Raw genomic sequence first — 20,422 nt, 5'->3', positions numbered from 1 at the left:
TTATAAAAGGAAACAAGAAACGGACACTTCTATCTTTGCCTCGGTTTTGATGTTGGCTGGAGTTCTACTTTCATCTCGGACTTGCGTGAATGCGAACATTGTTTATTACCAAGATCAATATTGACTATAAATTTAACATGCGTAAAGGCCAAAAGCATCGAAGCGTATGATGTGAAGGGGATACAGAATACTCTTTGACGGTCGTTGTTCGTGGACCGTGGCTCGTCGACAGCCACGCATGTAGAGTTCTCCTCTAATCAATGCCGCTCGCTTGTACGAGGTAATTAGAACCACCGTCGCAAACGAGGGGTTACGGTATCATCCTAAGCTGGATATTAAACTACCTTGGGCATCCCCTCAGCTGCTCTTTGGTCGGATGAGGAGTCTCTTTGTCGGCGGCGACAGATCGACATTACCATCCCCTCCACTTGTACGTGCTTCCTATCGCCGTCTCTGTCTTGTCGGCGCTCATCGTGTTCCCGTCAGAGCGCCCTCCCACATCGCACGTATCGCAAAGGCCCCCCTTCGGGAATCCCATGGACCATCAGTTACAGCGGCTACCTTCATGGTTAGTTGGTCCTCAGACACCGGCTGAATGGGACTCGTACATGGCAGTGGATTGCACTTGTGTTGTTGTTGTTGTTGTCGGTGGTGGTGGTGATGGAAGTGTCAGTGCCGTTGTAGTGGGCGAGGAGGAACGAGTGACGAAGAACATCGAAAGTGGTCACCGGAGGAATCTCCAACATGTCGACGTCATCGCAAATCAAAGAACCACCAGATAACAGAGACAGAGAGAAGGAATAAGGAAGACGAGGGAAATCAAAACTACTAGTGATCGAGGTCATCGAGAAAGGTCAAGGAAGACAGAACATCATCATCATCATCATCATCATAACAATAAGAATCGAGTGTGCACCGCCTCTGGTCCTTCAGGAAGGAGATCTCGCGACATGCTCTGGGTCATCTTGCTCATGACCTCGTCTTCTCTGCTGAGCGTCGTACGGACAGGGTAAGACTTCACAAACCAATTTATTGAAACTCTTTCCTTCCCGTGGGCGTTCACTGCTCGTCTGGAAATCCGGGAATCGGTTCTCAGTAGGCGGATTCACTGTCCCCGAACGACGTAGCTCAACTTTCGTGCTGCTAACTTATTTCTGGCCCGACTTCCAGTTTTTGACACTGAAATATAACGGTAATTACTATATAATATGGATTAAATTTTAAACGGTAAAGACACAATAGCTATTTTAATACGAGATTCGTTTATTACACCTAATGTATTTAAATATGAATCATGGGAGTAGTAATTTAAGTATTTCGACCGAAACAGAAACAAACCCTAAACGGTATCCGCCTTCATTTACAAACACGTGCATTTCAACGAATCTTTCAAATTTTAAGTACTACGTGTAATTAAAAATATATGCATACAAAATTTTAGTCGAGAGAGACGTAGGCTGTGGGCGGGGGGGGGGGTGAATAGATTCACGTGACGTACTTACATCAATAAGGCAACGACTTAGGAAGAACACGTCTATTGAATTAGTTTAGTTACTATAATTAATAATGTTATGTAACACTCATAAGCTATCTAGCAGTACGAATTTTAGATCATATGAGTACTGTGAGACGAATGTGGCTGTGGTATGTGGAAATACCACCCCTGGACCGAAAGAGCTGTTCTCTAAACGCGTCGTTAAATTATGCTTCAAACTTCCTGTCAGTAAAACTAATGCAGTGGCCAGTTAAAGCACGAATCAAGAGGTGTGATATTTTGGGAGTAAAATTTTACATTAGGCCAAGCTCACAGGGAAAAGGGTAAGTGGATAGAACATGTTGGAAATGGTTACTCTATTTTCTTACAAAGACAAAAGACAGAACAGCACATCTGAAACTTTTAAGAACATGCAGTTATCTCTTATGAAACGCTTAATACACTATATATATATATATATATATATATTAAAATAACAACTATCTAAATAAATAATTTATCAACCAACGGGCCTCCTAAGTAAACTCATGAAAAAATCAAAAAGCCCTGTTTAACATTTCATTTAATGATGGATTTTTATGGTGAGGGGTTGTTAGCCATCGGCCCCCACACTCAAGGTGGATGACCACCGCTTGTCGGCTGTCAGCAACTGCTTAAAGTTAAGTAGCATTGAATGAGGTTAGGTTGGTTATCATAAATTGTGAGGAGATGGGAGGTTGCCATGACGTACTTCAAAGTATCCAGCATCGTTTCCTTGGAGACCAAGAGACGCCTCATTCATAATAGCCGTTCATGCAGTCAAGATACAAAGAAAAGTAAAGTTTTTGTTTAATCGCTAAACCTAACAAACACAGACATACAGCAATATAAGAAGTGTTGATTAGATTGAATTAAACATGGCGCATTATAATAGGAAACATCTGACTAGGCTGAATACATTAAAATAAAACGCATAGCAAATTATATTTTCATATTACTTCCTAAAAACAACTTATGTAGTCGTTAGATTTGAGAATTTCTTATAAGTAAACAAGTCTAGTTAAAGATTTGATCATCCATTTTCACGAAAATTATTATCGTTCAAAGGAATTTTCGCAGCGTCAAACACCAGCGAGCATCGACGTTAAATTATTCAAGCTCTCTTTGACATACAGATCTTCTGAAACATAAATGAGCTACGGTTTTAATTAATTTGGAACTTTAAGAAAACCGCGGCCCTCATTAGCAAATGGTAACCTGGAGCAGATTTATTAAGTTTTACTGAGTTATTCGATACATCTTAACATTACATTTAATTAAAATCTGTTTACCAAAACTTCAAATAACATAATTTAATCCCAATCCTACTTCAACCATACAAACGACAGAGCAGCTGGGCTTAAAGCACAGAATATGGACACCAAAAACATAATTTGAACTCAAAAGCTTCGAATACTTAATAAAATAACATAAACTTAAAAATTACGAATAAAATAAATTCTCGACGTGCGACTGCTGGTTTCGGGATTAAGAGCTGCTGACAATTATTCAACGTTTCGATGAACTTTGAAGCTGCCATTTTCAAGTTAAATGTGTAGTGGATGGGAGTTTCGGAAGCTTTATACATAGACAGGCAGCAGGTGTCACCACCAAATTTAACCCTGAAGATAGCAACTGAAATGTGTGCCGAAATGTTGGATAATCCTCAAAATTCGATCTCAGACATCTGACGTTAAACACTGAATTTCAGCCGTGTCTCGTGTGACCTAATGATGGCAAATTACATTTTCCTGGGCTGGACGAATCTGTTTCTGGACGGACGCACGTGAAAAGTAACCCTCGATCTAAAAACCGAGTATTTAAAGGTTATCAATGAGAGATAATTAGGCTAGTACATGAAAGTCCATTTAACACAAATGTTTGCTGAAAGTTAGTTCTCAAACCCTACGTTCTTTCAACTAAACAACATTATAAATAAGAATGATGCAAAGTCATTATTTTATTTATAAGTAAAGAATCCAGACAATGACAGTTATAAAATGGCAGAAATTGTACCATTTAAAATATCTCATGCCATAATTTTCTGATTTATGCAATGTTAGACGCATTCCAATAAAAACTGAATTTATAGAAGACGTAAACAGGGAATATTTCTGATAAGCAGACTCCCGAGAAGAATATTTGGACCTAAGATGGAGATTGTAACATGAATTTAAATAAATAATGTTCATATCTGTAATCTCCACGAAATATTTTCAGGGTATTCAAATCAGAGAGAAAATATGTGCGAAAATAAAGCACGTCTATTATTTATTATTATTTAGTGTTCTGTCTGAGGACAGGTCCATATGAACAGGATCCTTCCATCCTTTTCTCGGACTGGGACCTGTTCATATACGTTCCTGGCAGATGATCCAGAAGTGGTTTGCCATTGCCTTCTTCTGTGTGTGAATGGAGTAATTGTTGGGATGCCACGGAGGAAAACTCCGTGTTGCCTAGACCACGGCCTTGCCCAACACAAGTTATAAATTCGGGCACCGCCGGCAATCGAACCCGAGACCCCAGGATTACAAGGCCAGCGTTCTAACCGCTAGACCACCTCATCTTATTATTATTTAGTGTTCTGTCTGACGACAGGTCCATATGAACAGGATCCTTCCATCCTTTTCTCGGACTGGGACCTGTTCATATACGTTCTTGGCAGATGATCCAGAAGTGGTTTGCCATTGCCTTCTTCTGTGTGTGAATGGAGTAATTGTTGGGATGCCACGGAGGAAAACTCCGTGTTGCCTAGACCACGGCCTTCCCCAAAACAAGTTAAAGCACGTCTAGGAGAAGGAAATTGTAATCGATAATTTTGAAGGGAAGAGATCACTTTACAAGTAATAGGCTTACGTAATAGTAGGATAATATTATGAGGGTCTGGACAAGACACATTTAGGTCGAGACAGGAACTGATAATTTCTTCTTCGAGTATCGTAATAAATTTTGGGGTTGAGGACACTTCTTTATTAGCTGAGCGAACGTTAGCCTCTGAATTATTATTCTCCGTGAAGTTAATGGCTTACGAGCTATAACGTAAATTTATTTTATTTTTGGTTAATAAATAGTTAAAATTTTAAATAATTAATTGTCTGTCTTTGAAATGTCTTGGTTCTAAGCGCACAAGAATAGTATTAAATCCGTAAGAATTTGCACAGGACAAATTTATTTTAAATTTATGATGCATATCAGCGTTATCACACAAGAATATTACACACACTTATATTTTTATAAGTATTTCAAAAGATTCTAAACACAGGTTTTGTCTAGGATGTACCAAAAGAGAATTCGCAGAAGAGCCTATGTTGAATGTCAAACATCAGTATTACGGAATGTTTTAAATTACGGTGAATCGAGGAAGTGGACACAGATATTTTAATGTGTAAATAAACGGAGAGAACTTCTGATTAACTTTGTTTTAATTATTGTGCGTAAAATGCCACGTCCACAAGATATTAATGAAAGACGAAATTAACATCTGGAGACTATGAGTCACACGAGATTTTATCGGGAAGTTTAAGCTTCGAATATGAAAAAAAATTGCATGTTACAATTAGATACCATGTTCCATGGGAAACTGAGAGATAGTAAATGTAAATGAGATGTTGATTCCTAACCAAAATTTAGATAGTAGTGGGGAGACCTAGACGTAGATGGGAGGATAATATCAGGCGGGATCCATGGGAGATAGGAGTTGAAGGAGACTGGATTTTGTTGGCCCAGGACAGGGTCCGGTGGAGGGCTTTGGTTAATTCGGTGATGAACCTTTGGGTTCCGTAAGCCATCTGGTTGGTTGGGTCCACTATTTGGAAAGCCTGAGGGAAAGAGACCTCTGGGGAGACCTAGACGTAGATGGGAGGATAATCTCAGGCGGAATCCATGGGAGATAGGAGTTGAAGGAGACTGGATTTTGTTGGCCCAGGACAGGGTCCGGTGGAGGGCTTTTGTTAATTCGGTGATGAACCTTTGTGTTCGCTAAGCCATCTGGTTGGTTGGGTCCACTATTTGGGAAGCCTAAGGGGAAGATACCGCTGGGGAGACCTAGACGTAGATGGGAGGATAATCTCAGGCGGGATCTATGGGAGATAGGAGTTGAAGGAGACTGGATTTTGTTGGCCCAGGACAGGGTCCGGTGGAGGGCTTTTGTTAATTCGGTGATGAACCTTTGTGTTCGCTAAGCCATCTGGTTGGTTGGGTCCACTATTTGGGAAGCCTGAGGGGAAGAGACCTCTGGGGAGACCTAGACGTAGATGGGAGGATAATGTCGGGCGGGATCTATGGGAGATAGGAGTTGAAGGAGACTGGATTTTGTTGGCCCAGGACAGGGTCCGGTGGAGGGCTTTTGTTAATTCGGTGATGAACCTTTGTGTTCGCTAAGCCATCTGGTTGGTTGGGTCCACTATTTGGGAAGCCTGAGGGGAAGAGACCTCTGGGGAGACCTAGACGTAGATGGGAGGATAATCTCGGGCGGGAGATAGGAGTTGAAGGAGACTGGATTTTGATGGCCCAGGACAGGGTCCGGTGGAGGGCTTTGGTTAATTCGGTGATGAACCTTTGTGTTCGCTAAGCCATCTGGTTGGTTGGGTCCACTATTTGGGAAGCCTGAGGGGAAGAGACCTCAGGGGAGACCTAGACGTAGATGGGAGGATAATCTCAGGCGGAATCCATGGGAGATAGGAGTTGAAAGAGAGTGGATTTTGTTTGCCCAGGACAGGGTCCGGTGGAGGGCTTTGGTTAGTTCGGTGATGAACCTTCGGGTTTGGTAAGCCTAGTTAGTTAGTTAGTTAGTTAGTTAGTTAGTTAGTGTTATATTAAAATGGAGGATAGATAGATGAATGGATGGATCTTATGTAATAAGTACGATGATGGTGTAGATTAGATTCAACTGCTCAGGATAATACGAGTCGGTTGAGGGCTCCTATTTTAGACTGAAATGAATCTTCAGGTATGAAAAAATGCAGCAAATTGTTTGACTAGTTAAGCGACTATTAGCTTCTAAAGAATGACTGCTCCATGGTTTGTGACCTTTAAAGAATATAAAGGGAAAAATGATTATGACGCAATTTGCCAAAAATTCATCTGTGATGGTTGGCATAAACTCCGTAGAGAATATGCTAAATGTGGTTATGATAAATACATTTCAAATCAAAATAGACACCGCGGGGAATGTTCGCGATAAAATTATTTTTATGTCAGATTACGACCATAGGAGCCAGAGATGCGAAGTATGGAGGAAGAGTTCAAACGCAAAATAAAGAAATATCTGTCAAAACACATGTTTCTGCATCAGAATTATGAACCGTTCGGGGTTCGAACCCTAACCTAAGACTGAAAACCATTCATATGAATTTTCACGTGCTCTTCGCTGCAAAAGCTACAAGACGCAGATGAAATGAGAAGGCGATCATAAGAAATCCTCATAGGAAATGCAACAATTTTGATCAATGGTCTTTATCCTCATCCAGCGGCGCCAAGAGTAAATCCGATTTTCAATTGGAAATATTACCCAAATCTTAATTTGATCTTGTATTTTATATGTTACCGGCAAAATATGAAATTCACGAATTCTATGGAATACCCAGGCATTTTATAAAATTCCTAGAACTTTTAGGCAAAGTATATAACAAAGAAGTTTCTATAATACGATTTATACAGTTTTATTTTATCTATTATATTTTCATAAAAGTTAATATAAAACAATTTTCTTTAATTCTCAAAAAAAAAATTATGTTCAGATTCAGTAGCTTGGTGTTTTCGAGACTATCTTGCACAACCTCCATCTTCACAGCTTACCCAATCGACTTTGATTAATTTTAAATTACACAATCAAACAATATTAACATTACGATTTATTCAATACTTTGCCTACTGACTTTAGGCATTCTATACATTGCCGGCGTACATTTATACTTACTTATACGCACGCATGCACACACACACACAAACCCATCCATCCGTCCATCTTCATGACGATCCATGGATCCGTAAATTCGGAATACACAAACAAGTAGAATTCATACTGTTATAAAGATTTCACATAACATAAGCAAAGTGTTTACATAAAGTAGTGCTTGGTTTATAACTAAATCAATAAATCTGTCCTTTACAGACAGCAGATAAATTATTCTGCCTAATTATAACACATGAAGACGTAAAGCCTTTAAAGAACATTGTGACTTATTTGCAAACATTGTAAATTCATCAACAGAATAAAAAATAAGCGTGGAATTAAGTATCTTTTAATGTATACTTTAAACCGTGCCTCTTTATTTATAAGATTTGTGAGACAAGATCGTAGACTGTTCAAAATTTTGATGCTTAAATAATACGCACTCTTCTGAAAGCATGAGAGGTTGGCAACTGGTCCAATTGCAAATCGATTATTCGATATGGAACAAAGAATGATATTTTAATTATTTTAATTACCTTATTTTAAATACATTGTGATTTGACGGAAAAACCAAATAATTAATTTTAATTAATAAGTCACAATATGACGCAACTACACTATCTTATTATTATTATTATTATTATATATATATATATATATGCGTTTGGTGCATCTGTAGGTAAGCGGTAATTTTATGAACTTAAGAGAATAATAGACATTAACGAACGATCTCCTAATAATCTCACTATCTTGGACCACCCAGAATGGTCGACATTGGAACAACCTGACCTAAGGGGTCTCAGCCGTAGCTTTTCCTTCTGAAATTTATTGTCAACTGAAGGCAGACTCTCCGTTCATCTCCAGTTATATCGCTTGAAATGCAATTTATGGTTTTAGGTTAATAAATGCGGTCTTGAAATAAGATAAGTTCAGACACGGGAGAGGTAAAAATCCTGTGCGTTTCGGAATTGGTATGCATTTAAATTACGGACATAGACGGAGTCTAAAAATCCTAATCCAATTCTGTAAAAAGACAAATTCTTATTGATACTTTCAAGTGTGTTTATGGAACCAGATTGTCTTATTCTGATAACTTCATTATGTTTAGCACATACAGGGACTCTTAAGTTTACTGTGAAAAATCAGTCTGTAATTTGTACGGTTCATCTCGACCAAACTAACAAACTAACTGACTAAGTAACTGCTTGTTTGTCTACATTGACTGAATGACTTGCCGAATGACCGAAAAACTCAGGCCTGGCTGGTTGACTAACTTCACCGGTACTGAAATACTGAGCTTCTATTCAATATTAACGAGATTTTCGTCTAAACTTCTTTGATTCCTGTGAGGTCCGCCATCATGATTCTGTACTGAGACCTTTCCTCAACCCATCCCAACTGCAAGTACCTACAACTAACCTTAAACATTCTGTTCATCAAGGATAAAACTAACGTAAGGCCTGTCAGACGAAGAGTATAAGTTTCTCAATTCGTATCTATCAGGTCCACACATTATCGTGACAATCTCCTTCTAACACCATGGAGAATGTCCTTCTTGAGAACCTACAAATTTTATGGATTACAAAGGTTCATTACCGTACTCACAAAAGCCCGCCATATGTTCCTATCCCGAGCCAGATAAATCCAACTCAAGTCCCCAAAACAACCAATTTTCCTAACATCCATTTTAATATTATCCTTCCCATCTAAGTATAGGTCTTCCGAGTGGACCCATTTCTTCAGGTTTCCAAGACATCATTTTTTGCAACTGCAGAATATCCGATCAGTAGCTGATCGATTACGTAGAAACCCACAATTATGATTACTTATAATTTCGTCTACGTGTGGCGTTAATCTTAAAAGAAGATTTATATTAACAGAGCAGCCTCGAGCCTGAGCTTCAGGCGTTCTTTACACACTCTTAACAAACAGTATTCGTAACTGTTTCATGCTGAGTCCCTCTTCGCCACGGCATGGGTCGTCTTCAGGTTGCAGATGGAGGAGACTGACTCGGGGCTAACAACTTCCTACTGTAAAAGAAAAACTCCTCTTGCATTATACTGCGCGGGGTCTCAAAATTGGGCGGTTTCTTTGGAGCAACGTAAACAAATAAAAATTATAATGTACCCATTTTTATAAATACGTACGTATAATAATTGATTCCTTCCACTAATACAGCAATTCTTCCTTGTTCGAATTATAACTAAAAAGTCTGGATCTCACTGCTAGTACGAAATGTATTTCCTCCTGAACGGATCAGTTTTCTTTCGGAATCTGATAAGTACATTTCCAAATTTCCCAACAGCAATCCCCGATTACAAAGTTCTAGACTTAAGTACTTTTGGCTCAGCTGTATTTCAGTCTGCAAGAATATCATCATTATCACCGTTTACCAAACAACTTCTGGCTAACTCTGTCTTTGATATGTCACCCCTTATTACATTTTTGGCCTCGAAAGTCCTACTAGTTCCATGTCACCTCCACTTATCCGACTTCAGTTCTGCAACCTGTTCAATACGACTGAAATGTTCCATCAAACAACGACTTATGTTCTCCCATAAAACGCAGTTTTCACTAATTATCTGAATACTGCTTTCAAAACACCTGCTCTTAAGGAAATCCTGACATAAAAATTTCCCGTTCTTCTGTTCATGTTTTATCTTTCCAAGTATCATGTCAAATTCCTTGCCTCGCGATTCATTTAACAAGACGTTGGTTCCTTTACGTTAGCCACCGCTCAACCCGCAGGCTGAATAACCACCCCTTGTCGGCTATCCGCGACGTTTTGTCTATATATTTGGAGCCTGCATCTGTATTCGGGAGTCCCTTCAACTCCGTCCGTAACCCGGGGGCACGCCATGCTGTGGTGTCAGGGCTCCCAAGTGAAATGAAAATAGACAATTTCGTAATAAAAGAATCAGCTCGGTAGCTTTTTCTCAAAAGTAGTTTCTCACGCCTCGTCTCAAAACGTTTAACATGCAGACATTCCGGATCACAACAGAATAAAAATGCAAACGTGTACAAAGAATGTCTGTGGAATGTAAGTTAAGAGGGCAGAGCGACATCGCCTCGTCTCTTGAGAGGACGTGAGGCTGGTACTCAAGCAGGGACCTGTCTGATGGTCCAGTCCGACCTATGACAATTCATGGTAACGCACATTCAAATTACGAGCTAAGGGAATCTGGCAGGCCGTAAGTAACCTGTTCTGTTCTGTTCAGAAATTCGAGAGGTGGAGTGACCTCGGTGCGGAATGGTTACTTAAGTGACAACCTCTTACAACAGCACGGCTAAGTCATCTTCAGCCGAAAATAGTTAAAAACATTTTTCCACTACACGCTCAAAGACAGTTTCAGATACATTCACTCTGACATGTGTTTCGTTCCTTAACAATCCGGGAGACATGTTGCTTATTTATATGAGTCGACTGTTTCTCCCGGACGAAATTCGATTAAATGAAATAAATGATCCAGTATTAATAATAACAACACAAATATTTCTCCGATATAATTTAGAGAGAGAAATTATTAGTCTAAATAGTAACGAGTAGAAATGAAATTTATAAAAATCTCTACAAAAAAAAAGGAAATCTTAAATTTCAAACAAACGAAATCTCGGACAACAAAAACTATAATAAATAAATCGAATGATGGATCGAGTCTCTCAAGTTTTAGCACACAGGTAGCGAAAGAAAGATTGTATTTTTTACGCTAACAATCCAGCATACAGTTCAGAAATGTGTAAAATTTCTACCATTTTTAGAAAGATGTAGTAGGTCCATAAATGTTGGACTAGTCTTAAGAGGAATATCGTGTTCTACAGGCCCTGTCCATCGCTTCTCACGTGATGGCCGAACACAAATCACGGCGTAATTGCTCGATCTCGCGTCGCATAACACACTAAAACAAATACGTGTTCTGCTGGTGTTGTCTTGTTATAGAATTCTTCAGCGCACAATCCGGTACATAATTTAAAGCCTCGTACTTTACCGTCTGGTCCACCTGGAAACCTTATAGGCTTGGATAAATTACAGCAGAGATATTCAACAAGCGACATCAACGAATGGCTGGAACCTTATGTTTTATTGAGACAAGAAAATGGACCCCGATTACGCAGAGGCTGACGGGAAAAAGGAAAGGAAGATTTTATCTTTAATTATGTGGGTTCAGTGGACCAGGCATGCACTACGCACTTATATTTACAAGGCTCACTAAAGGCTGGAAGGCGATCTGGAGTCGGGGCACTCCGCTCGGCAATATTTGGGAATGAAGATCTCTAAACTTTCCCACGAATTTCAAAAGAAGCTTTTAACATTTTACGTTATGTGAAACATTAAGACCTGTCCAGTCCTGCGTAGCTCTGGGCTAATTAATTACCACACCTTCGGTTTATCCCGACAATGTCAACATATTAAAGACGCGAGGTGTTTTCACGGAATGCGTAATATCTTTGAATGAGATGGGCGGGGTATGTGGCACGCATGGGATAGATAAGAAAAATTTATACAAGCTTTTTCAGTCGGAGGACGTGAAGGGGAGAGATCACTTCAGGAGCCGAAGGGGAGAGGGGAGGAAGATATTTAAAGATTTTCGTGAGAGTAACATGATCTGATGGCTTGAACTGAGATAATCCGAATCTGGGTGTGGACCAGTGTACACGATAATGAACATTTTAATTTATTTACCAGGTAAACGACTATCATCTTCTGAAGGAGGCTTTCGGATTCATAAGTCTAATTTGTAGCCTTGGCGTCGCCTCCTCGCATTAAATATCGCTAGGATCTGAACAAAATCTTACCTAATTTAATGATTTAGTAGTTGGCAAACCTGTTTCGAATTTTCGTTTTTTCCGCAGGACAATATGTCAGGAGTTTGGTTATCGTGACTGATAACATTTTTGGTTTTCCTCAGTTATTTTAGACGACTAACTGGAAGCCATCATAAAACAGACCACGATACATTTCTTCGATTAATACATTCGTTGTCCCAGTTTGTTTTGAACTCATCCATTACTTGTTAATGCTAATTGAATGAAATTGCGATTTTAAAACCCTGACAGCGTTCTCACATACGACAGCTTTAAGTAAATTAACATGCAATAATCTTAGTAGACGCCTAGACCCTTCCGGGTACCCAAAGCTGCACCCCCCCCCCCCAAATCCTACAATTAAGTCACTAGAAGCCTCTCGTGATAATGAATTACCTCGACCGCCTGAATAATAGGTGAACTTACTGGCAGATTCTGAAGTATATTTTAGGGTTATATAGTAATTTGTCGATTACGTTCTCAAAACTTATCGAATAAACTTTTCCGTCACTAAAATAATGTTCATATCATCGTCTTTAAGTAAAAAATTTCAACAACTAAGTATAGAACATAAATTTCTATAGTGTTTTTAATGTTTCTATGGCATATTTAATTAATAACAAAAAAAAGGCGTATTGTTAATCATGATGTGGTTCGTCTTGATTTTGGCGTCGGGTAGACTCATACGTAGACGTTAACGTTTCGGAGATAGATGCTGTGTCTTTCCTCAGGGCTGAAGTTGGCTTGGAGGAAGGGACTGGCATCCCCTCACCCCTCACCCCTCGTCACTTGCTTGAGATGTTCAAATGTTTTGTACACAAAGAAAATCAGATGTTCTGCATCATTTATGAGCCAATGGAATGAGTGAGGTTTGCGTGTTGTGCAGGGTTAGCAGTGCAGATCTGGAGCAAGGCTTGCTGGTGGCCACTGGCACAGTGTGCAAGACATTCCCAGGACTCAGCAAGGAGCAGTTGGACCTGTGTCGCCGTTATCCAGACGTCACGGCGTCCGCTATTCAGGGGCTGCAACTCGCAGTGGACGAGTGCCAGTACCAATTCCAGTGGCATCGCTGGAACTGCTCGTCGCTCAGTACAAAGAATCGAAATCCCCACAGCAGCGTTCTGCTTCAGAGAGGTCAGTAACGCCAAGCGGCATCGGACGTCCTCCGTCCTATTATTTCCATTGCAGTCACTGAACCACTCCCGTAACTTGTGACGAAATTACAAATTTATTTTTCGTGCAACAGAAAAAAGAATCACGTGTTTATTTTACTACGTACTGAGATAAATTCAGAAGAAAACTTTAAAATCGATAATTTCTTGGCGTCGTGAGAAAAAATAAACATTGTTAGAACACACCAAAATAGTCAAAATACCGACTATTGATGATAACATATTATAAAGCAGAACGTTAATGACTTAGTAAAAAAAATCACTGCTTTCAAGAAGAAGCCAACATTTCTATATACAAATTTTGAATCTGTCTCATTCTGAATTACAGAATATCACATATGCCTAAAGTAAGTCTAGTTCTTTTTCCCGAAGCATGTTTTCTATTCAGTGGTAATTCTACGATTAAATGTGCAATTAGGAGAATAAGAAGAATGTTTGACACAGGGCAATTAATCTTCTCTGTCGATATAATAAATCTACATTAAACGCAACTAATTTATTTTCATCTCGTCCATCAAAAGGTCTTAATCGCTTCCAAGGAAAATTTTCACCAAAATTCCTTGCATGCTCAACTAAATTTCTAGTGTAAGATGAACAGATCTGTACTTGCCAAGGTTTTCGGAACACGGAAGTTTAACTCCTAACGGAAGCACGATCGAAGCCTCAATCTTTTCTTTGTTTGACCGGTCCAAGGAGTCCTACGAAATGTCGTGAAGAATTAGAAAATCTCTCCAGAAAATACAAAGGTTCAGACTGGGCTATAAAGTCTGAAATATACGTATAGATCACGACGTTGACAAATTCATTCATTTACTGAGTACCTGTTATTATGCAAAAGACTTGCGTTCGTCTAAAAACCGAAATTTTGCTATTTTACCCCCTGAATAACATATTTTTATCTACAGTGCTGTTGATATGGGCGCGTCCTTAGGTTCTGATGGAGTCGACGACCTCTAGATTTGGAGGGTACTAGATAAACAGTCGCGGACAAACGGTGATCCACATTACGGACTTCGTAAGCGACGAACAAACTCACCTCGTAGGAATTTACGTGTTACAAAATGTTTAATACAAACTCGATCTTAGTATTTCATCTCTGGATCAGGATGATGGTAGTGGCGAGGTCTTGTAAACGCGGCAATGAGCAGCCCCCCCCACCCCCCGAATAAAAAGTGAATATATTCTGTTGTTTATTTTAATCCTCCAAAACATGACGCCTGATTATACGTCGTTAAATAACACAAGAACCACGCGGAGTGACCAAGCTCTCTTCAATTAACCCTGAGCCTTGTCTTAAAAGTGCCGCCTCGAGTAAACGAGACGAGACGCTCTCCTGTTTGATCAACACGAGCCGTGACCCGAGAACACAAAACCGCGAAGCAGTCGTGCGCGGCGACACCGTCAATTGTTTAGCCGATGTCCGTGGCGTGACATGGCACTCCTGTCTAATCGTCTCCTTCTAGACCTCATTAGACTCCTTTCAAAATTAAATGGTAATAAAAAACATATCCTTCTGTTTAGCGTAACGTGAATCATACTAACTTTCCTTCGAACAAAAATCAGAAATAAAATGGAATGGACTTTCCTAATAAGCTGCAGGATAAAGCAGACCGATTTTCGCTGTGCATATCTTCGAACCGAAGACTGCAAGTTCCTCCCGGGAACAAAACACAAATCATCTACTTTGACACAAAGCACGCTTACCAGTCGACGCTCAAAAATATTCTTTTATAGACAGAAACTTGCATGAGAAAAAAGATTACTTCTATCTATTTGGCACAAATACTGATGCTATTTCGTGGTTTTCTCTAGACCCTCCAGGAGTCTTAAAGACGGTAATGTCGGTCACAAAACACTTAGACTACTTTTCACTTTACGTACGTTGCGTATTTATACAACTTTGCATTGAAGCTTCAACGACTCATATTCTGCACAGCATAAGAAATTAATTACAGTTGAAAATTACGCGAAATTACCCTAACTGCGTTTAGATATATTCGGGTGTTTATACAAAGGCCAGCAATGTACAGGATATTGTCGCGTCAACATCCAGTTTGTTTTATTTATTATTTATTTAGTGTTCTGTCTGACGACAGGTCCATATGAACAGGATCCTTCCATCCTTTTCTCGGACTGGGACCTGTTCATATACGTTCTTGGCAGATGATTCAGAAGTGGTTTGCCATTGCCTTCTTCTGTGTGTGAATGGAGTAATTGTTGGGATGCCACGGAGAAACATAGACCACGGTCTTGCCCAACACAAGTTAGAAATTCGGGCACCGCCGGGAATCGAACCCGAGACCCCAGGATTACAAGGCCAGCGTTCTAACCGCTATACCACCTCATCTTATTATTATTTAGTGTTCTGTCTGACGACAGGTCCATATGAACAGGATCCTTCCATCCTTTTCTCGGACTGGGACCTGTTCATATACGTTCTTGGCAGATGATCCAGAAGTGGTTTGCCATTGCCTTCTTCTGTGTGTGAATGGAGTAATTGTTGGGATGCCACGGAGGAAAACTCCGTGTTGCCTAGACCACGGCCTTGCCCAACACAAGTTATACTAATTGTTCTCACAATCTTTTATAGTAATATTAATTTACGTTCCGCTCTGAGCGGGTCCCATTTCATCACGTCATGTGGCGTCCTCAGTTTGCAAAAGGAGAAGACTGTCTCTCGACATCGAGGGCAGCAGTTGCGGACAGCCGACAGTGGGCTGATAAATTCTTACAAAAAGAAACGTAAAGTTAGAAGGTCTACTTTTTGACGTCTTAAACCGAACACTATCGCCAATTAGCAGTTCCTGCACCACCACCGAAGCTAATTAAGAGGTGCTGCACTCTTGTGGTTAAATGGAAAAGTAATTACCAAAATCGACAACGAACTCTTTCTTACCGGGCGTCATTACCCGCATGTACCCTGATGTGTTTTACCCAGTTTTATAATATCAGCGTTAAGTTTATGATCGGACATTTTATCCCTCATATCTTTCTGACAAAAACTCAGTATTGTCGTCTCTGTCATACTCATTTTTCGCATGATTAAATCCAGAATACTGATCCATACCTTATTCTCCTAACACTAAGAGCTCATATGCAAAGCTCCACAGAACTGTAGGTAACTTTTAATTTTCATCAACATCAACAGGCTAATTTATTCGATATAATAGAGACAAAAAATTTTTCTTCTAACCTCCGAGTCCTGACCGGCTGTGGGGTCCACCAGCCACCTAATCCGTGCATGTCGTCGATCCATTCCCGGGGTCAAAGCGCGCACGGGGGCATGACGCTGGACCCCCCCCCCCCAAGCGTTTCTAGAACCGAGAACAAGAATGAGTAGGAGTTATCTCGCCTCTCCCCTCAAGCATCCTCGTGGCGTGTAACGGGAAAACTTAACTTTTTATTAACGTCAATGTCTGTCTCATGTCGTATGATTCAGCTCCCAGCCGAGTTCAAAATACGATGTTCTGTTATATGAAGATATTTTTGTTCTTTTGAGAAGCGTTTCTTTTTTGTAACGATGAACGTGATTCATTTCACCGGTGTCACGGTTCAGTGGACACAAGCGCGGTTTCGTGTTTTGAAGACCTCGAATTCGATTCCCGGGGCCTGACGGGGAGTATCCGCACTTAAATTATCAAAGTTTCGCTCAGAAACATCAATCCTTACTCAATTTTGCGAGGGTATTTAGCAAATCATTTGAAAGAGACGACTGTAATAACCACTTGGCCATCAAACCGTATTTTGTGGTATTTTTTTTTTTTCATCAACACTCGTGGAACGTACACGTAATAAATTATTTCCAAAGTTTTTGTGAACTACACATCTCACACCTACTTTAGTGTCCGTTAAACAAAACAGACTGAAACAAGAAACATTAATGACGTATGTTAACGTATAGTAAACGCCGAGCTCCGGAGTCACTTTTCTCCACTGAATTTGATAAGGCCAGCTGCTGTGTTAGCCATCTCAAAATCATGGATCGTTAAAATTATTTCTCGATTCTCACTGCCAAATCGCTGTCGTGTCTTCATTGGCGATTTCTCCCTCCATTTCTGCCGAAACTCTTGGCGTTAACTCGTAACTAAAGAGTGGCTCAACGTTCATTCATCATTTTCAAAGCTACACTTTACTCGACCACAGTTCGTTCAGTTAAATTCAAAGTAATGTGAATTTAATGACAAAGTTTGTCGTAATCGAGGAAGATGAAAGCAAAGATTCTTCTTAAAAATAACACCCACTAGATGACGTCATAACACTTTCCATTAAGCGCAGAAACATGGCCGGTGATATGGTTTTAATTTCTCCAAAAAATTACTGTTCTGCGGTCGATGAACACTTCAAAGACTGAACATCGAATAAGTTCCCGCTTTGGCGAGATCTGTCGGCCTGTGGTTTCTTTTTTATGGGGCTACCTGAAAAGCAAATTGTTTCAAACACGTCCGGCAGAATTTAAATAATCTCAAACAGAGAATTTCTGAATAAATTTATGTCACATCAGTAGTTATAATACTCCAGCCCAAGGTTTCTCAACCTATGGTACGCGTACCACTGGTGGCAAACAAGCAAATGTTGAGTGGTACGCGAACTAAGTAAGAAAATCAAAATATAATATTAAAAATAATAAGTTTTGGTTAGTGGTACATTTATTTAATGTGTTAAATTAGAATTAGTGGTACGCCAGAGTAAAAGGGTGAGAACCCTTGCTCTAGCCCATACGTAGTCCAAGGGTACCGAGGGATTAATCAGGCAGTGTTAATTAACGACAACGTAACAGGACCAAGCCCTCAAGAACAGCAGAGCAGTACAGAATTCGTTTGGGACCTCTTAGACCTGCCCGTCACATCAATTACTGTCAGGCGATAATGAAAGCATCTCGGGAAGGCTTAGCAAATTGAGACTCACAACCACAGCCGGAGACCAGTTCTGCAATGCGTGTTGTGTCGCCAGGGTTTTGTCAGCAGCTACCACCAGGTGTAAGGCAAAGCCCCTCGATTCTCCACGCCTCAAACAGAATAGAGCGACACTGCGTAGGTACACTCATTAGAATGGCACGGGTGACGAAATTTCTGGTACGGCCTACAAGAACGCAAAATGAGGTGACTGCAAAGCATACACAACGTTTCGACAAAAATTTCAGTTGCCTTCTTCAGGGCGATTATTTATTATTTGCGAAATTTGGAAGAATTTTACGTCAGGCGGAGGGGGAAAGCGGGTTGCTATCATACTGGTGATTAGTACGTGGAACACTTTCGATATTTGACAAGGCTGATCCCCCGATAGCCCAAATGCACACACATTCAAACTGTTTTGAAAGCGTGTGTGTCTAATTGCGCACGAAGTGATACCCGATTCAAAGTTTAAATAAATTTTTTAATATTCATATGATGATATCTACGAACAATTCGTGGAGATTTACCCTGTATGGCTTACGTGCCCAACATGACCAGCGTCCGAAGCACGTGATCACTCGACAGCACACATTTCAAAAATCGAAGCCCTGAGTTTCATTAATGAGGTTCTTTTCAGAAACCCTTTTTCCAGAAAGTAACTCCAAAGAAGTCAACACCCTGTTCTCGAACGTCAATGCATATTTTTCCATTAAGGTCAGTGCTCAAAGGCTTTATAAATAGTAACTGCTAATTTTTGCTAGTTTCATTTAAAAGATGTGAGGATTTTACTGGAAGCAGCGTCCTTCTCGAAAGAGAAATTTCCAGTCTTTTATTTAACACGAAGTTTCATTGCCGTGTACACAACAGTCCCTACCTGAGCCAGGAGAAAACACAAGTTGGTTTTCTTCTGGATTGTCGCGCTGTTTAGTCTGGTAAAAGTTTACCGACGTTTCAGAGATGTTTGCAGCCGTCAGAACTCTAAATCTCACGCAGACGAGCACCATCCCACCCACTGTGAGGTCAATTTTAATATCATCCTCTCGTCCGTGCCTAGACACGATTAAAAATGTTCTCTTTCCTTAAGGTCTCTGCGCGTAACAGGCTGACCCTCGGAGCAGAAGGCAGGCCACCTCGTGAGCAACCTCCGAGACCCGCAGAGACACGGGTGACGTCTTACTTTCAGCAGTGGTCGTTCGGATGTACGCACTAAGCAGGCGTAGCGAATGTCAAAACGCACCAAGGGCTGCCTTGCGCGTGTCGAATCTCCGAGCCCTTGTCATGCTAAAAGAGGTCGGAATGTGTCCCTTGTCATTTCACATTCAAACTAACAATCGAGCCTCTGATGCCCAGTGCCCGGACTGTAATGCGCCCCTGCGGTCCTCGCCTTACCTTGACACAACCGGTGATTTACTCACGGAATTGTCACGAAGGAAAAACGCTGAGGTGTGAAACTGGGAAGGGGGGGGGGGGTCTTTTGGCAGCATAACGCAGATATTTACGTATTTACAATTATTATACGAAATATCTGTCATTTTCACATGTGATGACATTGATGTATTAATAACATTATTTTGGTTTATTAGGGCATTATTTATTGTCTGTAATTTTAATTTTTTTTTTTTTTTTTTGTTAAGTAACACACAATGGATAATGTCGAAACATACAAACAAACTTACACCTAAATATAAGGACCATAGGTCCAGCTCTGAGTTTCAATTTGCGATAGAGTTGATTCCGGTTCATCGAGGTAAGAACAATTTGGCCAAATTAAGCGGATGCCCGAATTATGCGAAGTCTCACGTAAAAGAGTTAAAAATGTTTATTCTGTAAGATTTATCCCAAATACACGGCTTCCCCGATTAACCGATGGCCAAATTAACCGGAATATACTGTATTCTGAAACATAAATAAATGTATTAAATTTATAAACGTGACGTAAAAGGATTTTAAAAAAAACCGTGCCATGAATACGTAGACATCGACGCATTCTTAACCTTGACGCTAGAGACAGATTATGGCCAGGCTCACGTTCTGTCCGCTTAACCCCTGTTATCCATCGGATATGAGGACGGATGCGTTCCAGAATTGATCTGGAAATTGTAGGCAGAAGGGCCAAATTTTCATCCACGTTCCCAACAACGTCATCTTA

General features: G+C 40.3%; 1 protein-coding gene across 1 annotated transcript in view; it reads left to right on the top strand.

Annotated features, from left to right (window-relative positions):
- The first annotated feature begins 235 nt into the window (after window positions 1-235).
- Window positions 236-20,422, top strand: part of Wnt10 (Wnt oncogene analog 10) — a 60,694-nt gene continuing 40,507 nt past the window's right edge. The window contains exons 1-2 of the mRNA XM_022061966.2: window positions 236-1,009; window positions 13,096-13,343. Coding sequence (XP_021917658.2) covers window positions 951-1,009; window positions 13,096-13,343 — 307 coding nt within the window. The 5' untranslated portion in view covers window positions 236-950. The remainder of the gene's footprint in view (window positions 1,010-13,095; window positions 13,344-20,422) is intronic.

Source organism: Zootermopsis nevadensis, unplaced genomic scaffold (genome assembly GCF_977971745.1).
Source record: "Zootermopsis nevadensis isolate Lab colony 2312 unplaced genomic scaffold, Znev_1.0 Znev_ptg000002l, whole genome shotgun sequence".
In the NCBI taxonomy this organism is placed as follows: domain Eukaryota; kingdom Metazoa; phylum Arthropoda; class Insecta; order Blattodea; family Termopsidae; genus Zootermopsis; species Zootermopsis nevadensis.
The sequence above is the reverse complement of the archived record's forward strand: the minus strand, read 5'-3'. Positions and strand labels throughout refer to the sequence as shown.